Source organism: Drosophila obscura, unplaced genomic scaffold (assembly GCF_018151105.1).
Source record: "Drosophila obscura isolate BZ-5 IFL unplaced genomic scaffold, ASM1815110v1 contig_25, whole genome shotgun sequence".
Classification (NCBI taxonomy): Eukaryota; Metazoa; Arthropoda; class Insecta; order Diptera; family Drosophilidae; genus Drosophila; species Drosophila obscura.
In genome coordinates, this window is record NW_024542812.1 from 451,331 (window position 1) to 463,372 (window position 12,042).

A 12,042-nucleotide genomic window follows, 5' to 3' on the forward strand; every position below is an offset into this window, starting at 1 on the left:
ACAGGTGTTAGCCATTGCAAGTGGATCCACTCAAGGCGTCTACGGCCTGGATTTTCACAGCTTTGGATCATTATAAATAGAAGTGCACCTGGCCCAGAGCGGCTACAGTTAACTGCAGTTAGTGTGAGCGCGCAATTTGTTCCAGAAAACCCCTCAAAATGGCAATGATACCCACCACCTACAACGAGAAGGATTGTGTCTGGAGTGGAGCCAAGCGCAACTCCATGTACAGCTATGACACGTCCGTGGGTAAAATCATTTTCAACACCATGAAGAACTGGCCCAAAAACGTGTGCCAGGCAAGTGTTTACAGAAAAGGATCGTCCCGAAGAGAACAAAAACTTATAGATTATCACTCCACTCCACTCCACTCCACTCCACTGCAGATATGCGATATTGATGGCGTGACAGTAACCTTTGAACAGGGTCTCACCTGGGCCATTCGGATTGCCCAGTACTTCAAGAAGCGTGGACTCAACCACAAGGATGTCATTGGCCTTGCAGCGAAAAACTCAACCTATGTGATGCCGCTCGGAGTGGGCTGTCTAATGAATGGAACACCATTCCACTCTGTCAATCCGGTATTGGATGAAGGTTCGTACCTCCCCATTGTGTGCTCAACAGTGGAAACTAACTGAATTATCGGTAAACTCCTGAATGCAGCTACCATAACCCATGTGTTGTCTATAACCAAGCCGTCGCTGATATTCTGCGATGGCAACGAATATGAGAAGGTGCATGCCGCAACCATTGGTTGGCACCCGGAGATATACACGCTCACAGACCACGTCGAGGGAGTGCCTAAGATTGAAACTCTGCTGGATCCCACAACAACAGAGAAGATGTACCAGTAAGTGGAATGAGGCAGCAGAGCATGCAATATTGCCACAGAGAATAACCCAAGATGTTTCTTAGGCCGGAGAATTTGAAGGATGGAGGCGACCAAACTGTGGCCATTCTGTGCTCCTCGGGAACAACTGGCCTGCCCAAGGCCGTTTGCATTTCCAACAGTAACCTCATACAAGACACCATGTAAGTTGGAGAACACTTTCAATCGCCTCCAAGGAACGATGCTCACTCTATTCGTACGCAGGTTGGTCAACAGCGAATCGGTGATATTTATAGCCAGCTGTCTGGACTGGATCACGGGGCTGTGGGCATTCGTCTTTAGCACTGTGTTTGGTGTCACCCGCATCATTACGAACAAATCCTTTTCGCCTGAATACTTTGTGTATTTGGTGAAAAAGTACAAGATTAACTATGCCGTGCTGCCGCCACGCCACTTGTCTGCCCTGATCAGTTGTCCGGATGCCACGCAGGAAGCTTTGGCGCCGCTAACGCATCTCAGTTATGGCGGGGGCTTGGCTTCCACAACCACGCTGCAGCGGGCCCAGGAGCTGTGCAGTCGCGCCATGCTCAACTCCGGCTATGGAATGACAGAGGTGGGAGCCATCACAATCAATATTGGAATCAGCAACATCTCCTCGGCGGGCCGAATCGTTCCAGGGGTCAAGATACGCATCGTCGACGAGGATGGCAAGAACATGACATACAATCAGGCTGGGGAGATCTATGTGCACACGGGTCAGGCCTGGAATGGGTACTACGGCAACCCAGTGGAGACACGCCGCATGCAGGACTTTGAGGGCTGGTTCCACACCGGCGATCTGGGCTACTTCGATGAGCAGAACTTCCTCTACATAGTGGATCGCAAAAAGGAGATCCTGAAGTACCAGGGCCTCCACTACTGGCCCACTGAGATCGAGAGTGTCATTTCGGAGCTGCCGCAGGTGCAGGACGTGTGCGTGGTTGGCATCTACGATGAGCTGCAAGGAGATGCAGCCGGCGCCTTGGTGGTCAAGGCCAAGGGTGCTGTTGTCACAGCAAAGGATATTTCGGATCACGTGGCCAAGCGGCTACCCGCAGTGCAAAAGCAACTGCGAGCCGGAGTGCAATTCACGGACAAGCTGCCGGCCAATGTCAATGGCAAGACGTTGCGCAAGACGGCACGCGACGTTTTTGTGGCCCAAAACGGGACCGGCAAGTGAGATCTGAACGATCCAACAAGTACATATATGTATATCTATATTTTGTAATCATAAGTGTGTGAGATAAGTTAAACGATTCATATTCAAGTTGGAGTGCTTTAGTAATGAGCACTCGCCGACACGCGGAGTGACTTTTGGCCAGCAATAAAGTGTTCCTGAAACAGAAAACAGAAACAATCCATCCTTTTCCTTTGTTGGGCCTGCATTCGTGTAGGCTAAGAGAAGCTACGCTATCTCAACTAGCTTTCGCCTTGCGGAATTAGAGTATTAAACAAGAAACAACAAAAGCTTCAGATCATTTACAAATGGTTTAAATAAATACGTTTTGGATGGGCTTTACAGAGAGATATTAACAAAGTTTGATAAGTCTTATCTCGGACTCCAAAGATTAATCTTGCAAACGGACTTGGTTGTCGGAGACTTAATCTTTTTTCCACCTGTGACCCATAATATTTATAATATAAACTACCAGTACCAGCTAGCCTAATCTTATAATAATCTGCATATAAACAGTCTACTCTATCCATTTTATACCTTGTTGATTTTTAAATATTTAATAGCAATACTAGTGGCTATAGTTCCAAGTTCTCAAGTGTGAAAATGCTGAGATTGCAGCCAAAGATAGCCGGCTGTGTAGACTTGACAGACACATTTGGAAATGTGAAATTAAATAAGGAATGTCTTCAAATATATATGTATGTACTTGCAATAAGCTCATCCTAAAAGTAGTTTAAAGTCACCTCATTCAAAGACTACTCAGTACATAAGAATATCGGGAATATTTCCATTGAGAATTCTTCAAATTTTGTTGTATATTTTTAGGGCGGAATGGCTTAAGACTTAAATTAAATCGTTAGATTTCAAATGGGGCTTATGGTTGTAGTAGACAGAAGCCAGAGATCTCTCTAGAAGCAATACCGGCAATGTCGGGCGAAGTCAAAAAGCATTTTGGATGTTTAAATACACTTTAAACCTATGAAAAAACATTATCGCTCGAATGTCGTAAGAGAGAGAGAGAGAGAGAGAGAGAGCTTTTTCCAACATAGAAAATAGTGTCAGAAGTCTGCTCCATCAATGCGGGTTAGCTCTGAATTAAAAAGAAGCTGACTGGCGATGACCTGCAACTTCTTTGTTATTCGATTTGGACTGATAAGATATAACAAACTGCTGAACAACGACTATGTGCACATTTGATTATATCTGTGAGTAGTAGGTATTACGGATAAATATATTTTAGACTCTGTAGACTGAGAGCTTTTTTGCCCAACTATACGCAAGAATTTGTAGCAAAAGCTGATGCAGGGTATCATGTAGTCGGGGGCCTGGTGCAACGAGATTTGTCTTGTGATGGACTATCGACTTCAGGCACTGATACAGAGCTCTGTCGTTTGCAGTGTGAGAGCTCTGGTTCCCTATAAGTAGGGAACACAACCGAGAAGGCGCAGAGTCGACAAAGGCTGCGCTGCGGAAGGGAGCACGTTCTAGGAGCTGCACAAATATGGCACAAATACCCACAACATACGATGAGAAGGAGAGAATTTGGAGTGGACCCAAGCGCAGTCCCACATATCACTATGACACGTCCATCGGTAAAATTATATTCAACACCATGAGGACTTGGCCCAGGAACGTGTGTCAGGTGAGTTGTAGATAGCTTCGTCCCGAAGAGTTACAGCTACAGCTTATTATTTCACTTTCCAGATCAACGACATTGATGGAGTCACAGTCACCTTCGAACAGGGTCTAACCTGGGCCATTCGGATCGCCCAGCACTTTAAGAAGCGTGGACTCAATAACGCCAATGTTGTCGGAATTGTTGCTAAAAACTGTACCTATTTAATGCCCGTGGGTTTGGCGTGTCTAATGAATGGAACACCATTCCACTCGGTCAATCCGGATCAAGACGAAGGTTCGTCGAGAGGTGCCATCGAGAGACACACAAATCTGAGAGTAATCTGGCAATCCAATCTGTTTACGCAGCTACCATATCCCATGTGTTCGCGATAACCAAACCGACTCTGATATTCTGCGATGGAAATGTCCACAAGCAGGTTCAAGCGGCTACTGTGGGATGGCAGCCGGAGATCTACACGCTCACACAGCCCGTGGCGGGAGTGCCAAAGATTGAGGATCTGCTGGGTCCCACAGCTACCGAAATGACATACCAGTGAGTGGAAGCGACTGGCGCGAGGAAATATTTATCATATACCAAATAACGGGTATCTCCCGTTTGCAGGCCAGAGCCATTGAAGGAGGGAGGAGACCAGACCATGGCCATTCTGTGCTCCTCGGGCACAACAGGCTTGCCCAAGGCCGTTTGCATTTCCAACAATGTTCTGACGCTGGAGAACCCGTGAGTCTCTGCTACATCTGCTGTTTACGTTCAATTGTTTGATTAATGTACGTCGCAGCCTGATTAACAGCGAAGTGACCGTATTATCATCGAGTGGCCTGGACTGGGTCACCGGCTTGGTGTCGTTTATCTTCAGCACTGTGTTTGGTGCCACCCGAATCATTACCAGCAAGCCCTTCACCCCGGAGTACTTTGTGCAGCTGGTGAAGAAGTACAATGTCGACTTCGCCGTGTTGCCGCCTCGCCATCTCTCTGCCCTGATAAGTTATCCGGGCGCCACGCCGGAGAATCTGGCACCCTTGAAGAGCGTGGCCTATGTCGGGGGTTCGGTGTCGCTGGCCACCCTGCAGCGGACCCAAGAGCTGTGCAAGAACGCGATGCTGAACACTGGCTACGGATTGACGGAGACCCTAAGCATAACGAATAATACTGGCATTAGCCATATAGCATCGGTGGGCAAACCGGTGCCGGGCGTCAGAATGCGCATTGTGGACGAGGACGGAAAGAACTTGACATACAATCAGGTTGGAGAGATCCTTGCGCACAAAGGACAGGCATGGAATGGCTACTTCGGGAACCCCGAGGCTACACTTCAGATGCAGGACTCGGAGGGCTGGTTCCACACCGGCGATCTGGGCTACTTCGATGAGCAGAACTTCCTCTACATAGTGGATCGCAAAAAGGAGATCCTGAAGTACCAGGGCCTCCACTACTGGCCCACTGAGATCGAGAGTGTCATTTCGGAGCTGCCGCAGGTGCAGGACGTGTGCGTGGTTGGCATCTACGATGAGCTGGAGGGAGATGCTGCTGGCGCCTTGGTGGTCAAGGCCAAGGGTGCTGTTGTCACAGCAAAGGATATTTCGGATCACGTGGCCAAGCGGCTACCCGCAGTGCAAAAGCAACTGCACGCCGGAGTGCAATTCACGGACAAGCTGCCGGCCAATGTCAATGGCAAGACGTTGCGGAAGGCGTCACGGGAGCTATTTATTGCCCAAAACGGAACTGGCAAGTGAGATCTGTACATACGAGTATGTATGCAGAATGTAAATATTTAATAAGTGTTTGTGTGTGTCAATGGCGTGGCGAAACAAGCAATTATTCCCGATGAAGAAGGAAGCATTGGATTGTTGGAATCATTTGAATCAGAACCATTGATTCAAAAGATTAAAGTACCCGTTCTTCTGGGACATATACTATACTATAGACCCACTTTCTCACTCATTGATGATAATATAGTCGCCGTTTATGAATGGGGACCTCCTTATCGCACGAGTATCAAGCAAACCTTGATAACGCGAGTGGCTTATCGTTCCACACGCTGCGGTCATTGGTAATTCGTAAAGAGCATCTGCAGTGCTTTGCTTTAATTGTATATTATGATTAGCCCCTGAGTTATTTATTGTTATTGATCTGTGTTAATTCTAGTTCTAAATCCAAATCCTTGGCCTGCTACGGTAGCCGATATGAAGGAGGAGGAGGAAGAGTAGCGTCATGGAGCGGGTGCTCTGGCTGGCAGCGCCAGCTGTCACATCGGTTGGCATTGGCTGCTCCGTGGGCTCCATTTCCATTTCGGGGATTTCTCCCAGACTCGACCTTGTTATCTGCTCCACCTGTTGCCGTATGACGCTGCCGCTGCCCGTACGGACCTCCACTTTGGGCAGGGGAAAGCAGTAGACACGCTCAACCTCCAATACCAGTGGCGTGGCACTGTCCGAGGCCAGAGACGTCTCTGTGACGGTCAGGGGCACGCATATGGTGGGCTCCTCGGCCGCGTTCCGCTCCTCGAAGGGTATCCCCACGCGGGTTATATTCAGCGGCCGCTGCGGCACCAGCGTCTCCGGCACACTCAGCTCGCTGTGCATCTGGGCGGAGTTGAGGGAGTCCTCGTAGTACTTGTAGTCATCCAGGGAATCTCCAACGCTATCGTCGCGTCGGTCAATGCTCATGCCAAGATTGGCATCGACGCGCTCCGGTTCGGTGCTCGCGCTGTTGGCGCTGTTGGCGCTGTTGGCGGAGCTGTCGATGAAATCGGTGGGCCAGTTGAGCGAGACCGTTGTTGACCTCGTGGCTTGAGTGGGCGCCGGAGAGTGCACCACGGATGACTGCGGCAGGCTCGAGCTCGAGGAGCTGGTTGCCGATGGAGCCGGCACTGTGGTGTCATACGGATAGGGATACGGCAGAGGCATCCAGTTGTCGTCCGTGGTGGATTGGGAAGGACGTCGTCCCTCCCCCGTTGTCGTCTCCACAGATTCATTGATTTGCTTGGCCATGGCCCTGAGCAGCGGATCGGTGGCATTCATCTTCACCACTTCGAACTGGTGCGGCGACTGCTGGGAGGTTATGCGCCGTCGGCCGTGCTTCTCCGGCGAGCGCTCGAAGCTGGCGGGACGCGCTAACTCTGGACCCTGATAGTCTCCAGGAGCGATGGGTACCAGCTGTTCCTCGATGGATCTGGACGGCTTCGTGTCAGTGCCTGTAACGGAGCGACTTAGGGTTTGATCACACCGAACGACAGGGATTCCCACTTACCTTCCGCTGGCATTCCCATCAGCATGGCCTCCAAACGGCCGTAGACTCGCTCCTTGGGCTGCTGCTCCGCGTCTGCCTCGTAGGGATTCTCTGGATGTTCCGGCTTCCAGTTGCCGTACACCACCGACGCCTCCTGCCTGGGCGTGGCTGGCCTGGCACTCTCCTCCCGCAGCAGCGGAATGTGAGTGTGCACCGTGGAGCTCACGGGCACTGATCCGGCGAGGCTGGGCCAGCTCCGTAGCATTGGGTCTGGGCCAGGAATCTGCGCTTGCATATCCGAAATGCGTATCCGTCCCCGGGGACGGGGCGGCGGTCCCTGCAGCTGCTGGCCGCTAATCAGGTGACAGCCACCGATAGCCACCAGCCACAGAATCCACCCGAGCGACTGAGTAATCATCTTTAGATCTTCAGATCTTCAGATCTGGGTGTTGTATTTTTCTTTATTTTCGTTTTCGATTTCTGTTTCTGTTTATATTCTCGCGGCCTTTTGGTGTGCCACTTCTGCTGATTGCTGGAGAGACTATACCTACTCGAATATATGTATGTATGTATGTATGTATATGTATTTTACAGTTAGCTTTATTGTTTCATTCTCGTTTTCAGCGGCCACAATAACAATCCATTGTGCGCGTGCTTTAACGGAGCTTCGATGTCAATTCGATATTCGCACGCACTTCTGGCTCTTGTTGCTGCTCTCCTCGCCTCCACTTCTCTCCATTTCTTTTCACTCCGCTACACACTACACACTCCCGCACTCCACACTCCACTCCACTCCCCACTACACACCCCACACTTGTGGTGGTACCGCTAGCTCTTCGCGGCTTAACGCTCCCGCGAATTCGATTTCGGCTTTCAACCACTCCTCACCACACACCTGTCTGCCGCTGCTAGATTCTCCAGGTTGCTCCCAAGATCTCTGGTTTGCGTTCCCCGTTGACGATGATTCGTGATCTGCACGCGACGGCTTCTAAACGGCAACTGATGTTGGCCAAATCAATTCACTGCCCAAGCGCTGCAGCGTGCTGCTCACAAGAAAGATTCTTTCTAATCACAGGCCATAGAAATTTTTCCTTTGTTAAATTTCGTATTTTTTTTTTTTCATTTTAATTATGCGCAAGAGCGTTGAAACTTAATGGCGAATAAACAGTCTTTGGATTGTTGCTTTTGGGGTCTATGCTCGCTCTGCCAAGCCATGGCGGTGAAAATGCAGCGGAATTGATTTATTTGTTGCTGGACTCTTCAAATTTCTAAGCCCAAGCCAAACTACAGTATGGGTCGCAATAATAAAGGTACATAATGCTAAGAGTACCATAATACCAGCCAGCCAAGATGATTGCTTATGCTTTGACATTTCGACCATAAAAGACGAATTACAGAACTATAACTATAATTTTTAATTACACCCAAGCGACTTTTACTTTTTCTATTTCTTGATCTTATCTTAGTGGTTTGAACACTGAACATTGAATCGAACATTTGATTAGCTAAAACCAAAATAAGACCTAAAGCGAGTGCCTGGTAATTATTTGCAAATATAAGAGAATTTGAAAGCTCTCATTTAGCTTTTGCCTTATAACAGAAGAACCTTCAAAGACTCCTAAATAATTGTACCAAGTTCTATGCAACTTGATTTAATAAGAATAAAAAAGTAATGAACTCTTCAGAAACATATTTAAAAATTGAAACAAATTTACATACAAAAGCTAGCCAAAACTCTTTTGTTTAATGGTATTTAAGAACTTGCTGGCCACACCATAATGCTGTTGACCGCAGGTGTATGCTTACACTTATGCAAATATGTGGCCAAGTCATTTGCCGTTTCGTGGCACAAAAGTTTTAGCTGGTTTTTGCCCGTTTTGTGTTTGTTCTTTCAGCCTGATGACAGCTATTTTTGGGTTCTTGTTTGGCTAAGGGCCACTTTTGACCAAGGGCCAACGGTAAAATAGTTTTGGGCCATGAGCTGATAGAAATAATTGGCAGATTGAGTGGAAAGACTGCCTGGAGTTGAGCCACTAACCTATTCATGGACCACTACGGACGGCTCGTGGACCCGATTCCCCCATCATACCCATACCCATTACCATTACCATTACCAATCCCGCAAACTGTCATAATTATGCAACCAGCAGACAGCAACCAGTCGGAGGCTCTCGACAGAAAATATCCATGCATATACAGCAGCAGCAGCAGCAGCAGCAGCAGCAACGAAGAGTCGTCGGCAGTCGATGTAGAAATATGGAAAATTGGAAAAGCTCAAACGGCGCTGCATGGAATGGGATCAACAAACTGACAGAGCGGAGGAAACTCGATCTGCGCAAAACAGACAGTAAAACAGCAACAACAACAAAAGATAACAATAAATAAGGAAAATTACAACAAAAAAAATAAAAAATAAAAAATAATAATAATAATGAAGACCCATAAACGCTGTGTCACGTCTGTCTGAGCATTATGGACACCAGACGGAGGAGGAGCAGGAGGAGCATCATCAAGTCGATTCGGCATAATGGAAACGTTAGTTTTTCTTTTATTGTTTCAAAGCGGCGGCAAAACTTTCACACTCGTTAACAAAAATTAAAATTTATTGAGTGGCTGGCCCTATGTGAGTGCGTCGTGCGTTTGTGTGAGTGAGTGCCTGTGTGTGTGTGTCTGTGAGTGGAACTTATTTAGTTATGCAAATTTCATGTTAGTCTATATAGATTTTCAATCGAAGAATAATGGTTCCGGATTACAGATTACAGTTTCCAGTTTCCAGTTTCCAGATGCAACGTTTTAGAAGAATTTGCAAATGAAATCACAGTCTTATTATTGTTGATGTTGTTGTTGTTGTTGTTGTTGTTGAGGGGAAAAGTATAGCAAAGTTCACGTTTCCAGGATGATCGGTTCGGTGGGGGTGGGGAGGGAAATGGAGTGGGGGGATTACTGATTCTCGAGCAGACCAATATATTGGCCATTCTGATTGGCAATGCGACGCTCCTCCAGCTTCCGGGCAAAGTCTGGGTCCGTTTTGGCCCGCTGCTCGAGTCTCTCCTGCTGCAGCTTGATGCCGGCATAGATCTGGTCCAGCCCCTTCTGGATCTCCTCGGGTATGGCGGGCGGTGTGGGTATATGGTCGCCTGTGGCACGGAATCCGTTCTCATCGGCCGTGTACTGAACATTCACCAGCTGGCCCTCCGGCGACTGGTACGAGTACTGGCCATGCTGCACCAGGACCCCGTTCGGATTCGTGTCAAAGTCCTTGAGGAAGCCCGTCTCCTCGTGGATGATGTTGTTGCCCGTCTCGTACTCCGTCTTGTAGCTGCCGTCCTCGCTCTGCTCCTTGTTGTACTTGAGAATGGGTATCCATGTGCTCGTCTCGCGCAGATCCTCGTGGCGGTGATGGTCGGCCTTCTCGTCCCGCGGGATATTATTGGCGCTGTGATGCTGATTATGGTGCTGGTGCTGGTGCTGGTGCTGTCCGTGGCAGGACAGGGCAAGCATCGCGATGAGTATCTGCAAACGATAGTTGCAGTTTAAGTTCACAGTTCACACAAATCACAACGAGGGCAGGCATGGAATGGGATGTGATGGGATGGCATGGAATGGGGGGCACTTACAAGCACTTTCATTTTGTTGGATTGGGAGTGAGTCTCTGTCTATTATCCACCGATTTGTATTGGTATTTATTTATTTTATTTGGACCGATTTGTCGCCCGTTTGGCTGGCACTACGACTGGCAAGTGAAAGCAACTCCGTTAGACACTGTGCCAAGCGCGGCCCTATTTAAGCCTTATATAGGCGAATCGCTCCGACTCTGGCCTCGCCTCCTCCTGCACACCTGGCCTCGTCCATTACCCACACAGCAGTGTGGTGGCGGTGCTGGTGCCACGGCAGAGCGAGAGAGCCTCACGCACACAGCGGCAGATGCAGATGCAGATGCAGCGGCTGCAGATGGAGATGGAGAGGCTGCATTTGGCCATAGTTGCTTTTGCTGCAGCTCTCTTTGTCGCTGTTGCTGCTGCTGCTGCTCTGCTGCTCCGCTGCTCTGCTGCTATAGTTGTACGATCCAACCGATGGGCAATTGTTGTTTGTAGGCTCAATGACGCTTAAATGTTAAAAATCAATTCACTGTCGCTCTCATTGGAGCCTGTACCAGAGTTTTCCAGCACTTGGCAAGGTAACTTTATTCAGAGTTTTCACTTAAAAGCATAACACATAAACGGATAGAAAGGATAGTTATCTATCTGGTAGTTAAACGGGTAGAAATGGATTGTGTTTTTTGTTTTAAGGAAGAAATGTGAGGAGTCCACTCGGCTCTCGAGTCCCTGCCTAGAGATGCCACAACTCTGGCCCACACCTAAGGGGGTTTTCGGTTGCATGTATTTGGATTGTGTGGCATGTACAACCAGACAGACAGACAGACATATGTACATGTGTACGAGGCACAGCTCAAATGTCTGCGGATTGTCTGTCCATTTGTGCGCTCGTCCGGTCGTTCATCTTCGTAATGCCGTTATTTAGAAACAAGCCAGAACGAGTTTTTGCTTTAGTTGTTGCCTTTGCCAAATGCAGATTACTCTGCGCGGATGGCTCTCTCGCTCTCTGCAGCTCTTGCCCCATGATATATGCATCTGAAATGCAGCAGCGATTCGGCAGCTTCGGATACGAAATTCTTGTAATTGCAGACGATTCGTGGATGGATCATCGGATGCCATCGGATGCCATCCGTGAGGAGAGTGACGCACTAACACTAACACTAACACCACAACGGACACAACGGCGAACTGAAGCGAAAATTGTTGTAACACTCAAGTGTTTTCGCCGGTGAGGCAAGGTGAGGCAAGACGATAATTGAGTTCAATACGGGGGGCATGCATCGGGGTCGGTCTTGGTATTCTCTTGTCTTCGCAAATGTTAATTAGTTGCCATACAATTGGGTTAATCTGCAACCATTTGTGGGGAAGAGAATCCAAATCAGCAGCAATGCGAGGAAAAAAGATTAATTTAACAATCATCGAGTTCCAACACTTGCAACACAATGCCGCTGCGAGTTGAACAACCCACCGCCAGAGAGCCGGCAAAAACCCGAAAAAAAAACATGAGCGAAAATTCAGTTTTGGATACCTCCAAAGC

The 12,042-nt window shown here is 48.4% G+C and overlaps 3 protein-coding genes across 5 annotated transcripts; 1 reads left to right on the forward strand and 2 right to left on the reverse strand.

Moving 5' to 3' along the window:
- Nucleotides 1–95: 95 nt before the first annotated feature.
- LOC111077703 (4-coumarate--CoA ligase 1) lies at nt 96–5,596 on the forward strand. 3 transcript variants are annotated; one of them, XM_041594303.1, is made up of 6 exons: nt 96–299; nt 387–594; nt 664–850; nt 916–1,032; nt 1,094–1,651; nt 5,018–5,596. In XM_041594303.1, the coding sequence occupies exons 1-6, from the start codon at nt 159–161 to the stop codon at nt 5,412–5,414; spliced, it is 1,608 nt and encodes a 535-aa protein (XP_041450237.1). In that variant the 5' UTR covers nt 96–158; the 3' UTR covers nt 5,415–5,596. The 3 variants fall into 3 exon arrangements, with proteins under 3 accessions (XP_041450237.1, XP_022227767.2, XP_022227768.2); XM_022372075.2 differs by lacking the exon at nt 5,018–5,596 and having other exon boundaries at nt 97–299; nt 1,094–2,222; XM_022372076.2 differs by lacking the exons at nt 96–299; nt 387–594; nt 664–850; nt 916–1,032; nt 1,094–1,651 and adding exons at nt 3,489–3,687; nt 3,750–3,957; nt 4,029–4,215; nt 4,285–4,401 and having other exon boundaries at nt 4,460–5,596.
- A 172-nt stretch (nt 5,597–5,768) lies between these two features.
- On the reverse strand, nt 5,769–7,689 carry LOC111077709 (flocculation protein FLO11). The gene is made up of 2 exons (XM_022372081.2): nt 6,931–7,689; nt 5,769–6,874 (listed from the first exon to the last, which is right to left on the reverse strand). Exons 1-2 carry the CDS (start codon nt 7,325–7,327, stop codon nt 5,829–5,831), a joined length of 1,443 nt encoding a protein of 480 aa, XP_022227773.2. The 5' UTR covers nt 7,328–7,689; the 3' UTR covers nt 5,769–5,828.
- A 1,745-nt stretch (nt 7,690–9,434) lies between these two features.
- LOC111077710 lies at nt 9,435–10,711 on the reverse strand. The gene is made up of 2 exons (XM_022372082.2): nt 10,527–10,711; nt 9,435–10,422 (listed from the first exon to the last, which is right to left on the reverse strand). The coding sequence occupies exons 1-2, from the start codon at nt 10,536–10,538 to the stop codon at nt 9,850–9,852; spliced, it is 585 nt and encodes a 194-aa protein (XP_022227774.2). The 5' UTR covers nt 10,539–10,711; the 3' UTR covers nt 9,435–9,849.
- Nucleotides 10,712–12,042: the final 1,331 nt, after the last annotated feature.

Bases quoted from the DNA above. Each gene is read 5' to 3' on its own strand.
- LOC111077709 (XM_022372081.2), bottom strand. From the start codon at position 7,327: ATGATTACTCAGTCGCTCGGGTGGATTCTGTGGCTGGTGGCTATCGGT. The intron at 6,875-6,930 runs GTAAGTGGGAAT...GCTCCGTTACAG, and splicing joins GATGGGAATGCCAGCGGAAG to GCACTGACACGAAGCCGTCC.
- LOC111077703 (XM_041594303.1), top strand. From the start codon at position 159: ATGGCAATGATACCCACCACCTACAACGAGAAGGATTGTGTCTGGAGT. The intron at 300-386 runs GCAAGTGTTTAC...ACTCCACTGCAG, and splicing joins GGCCCAAAAACGTGTGCCAG to ATATGCGATATTGATGGCGT. The intron at 851-915 runs GTAAGTGGAATG...GATGTTTCTTAG, and splicing joins ACAACAGAGAAGATGTACCA to GCCGGAGAATTTGAAGGATG.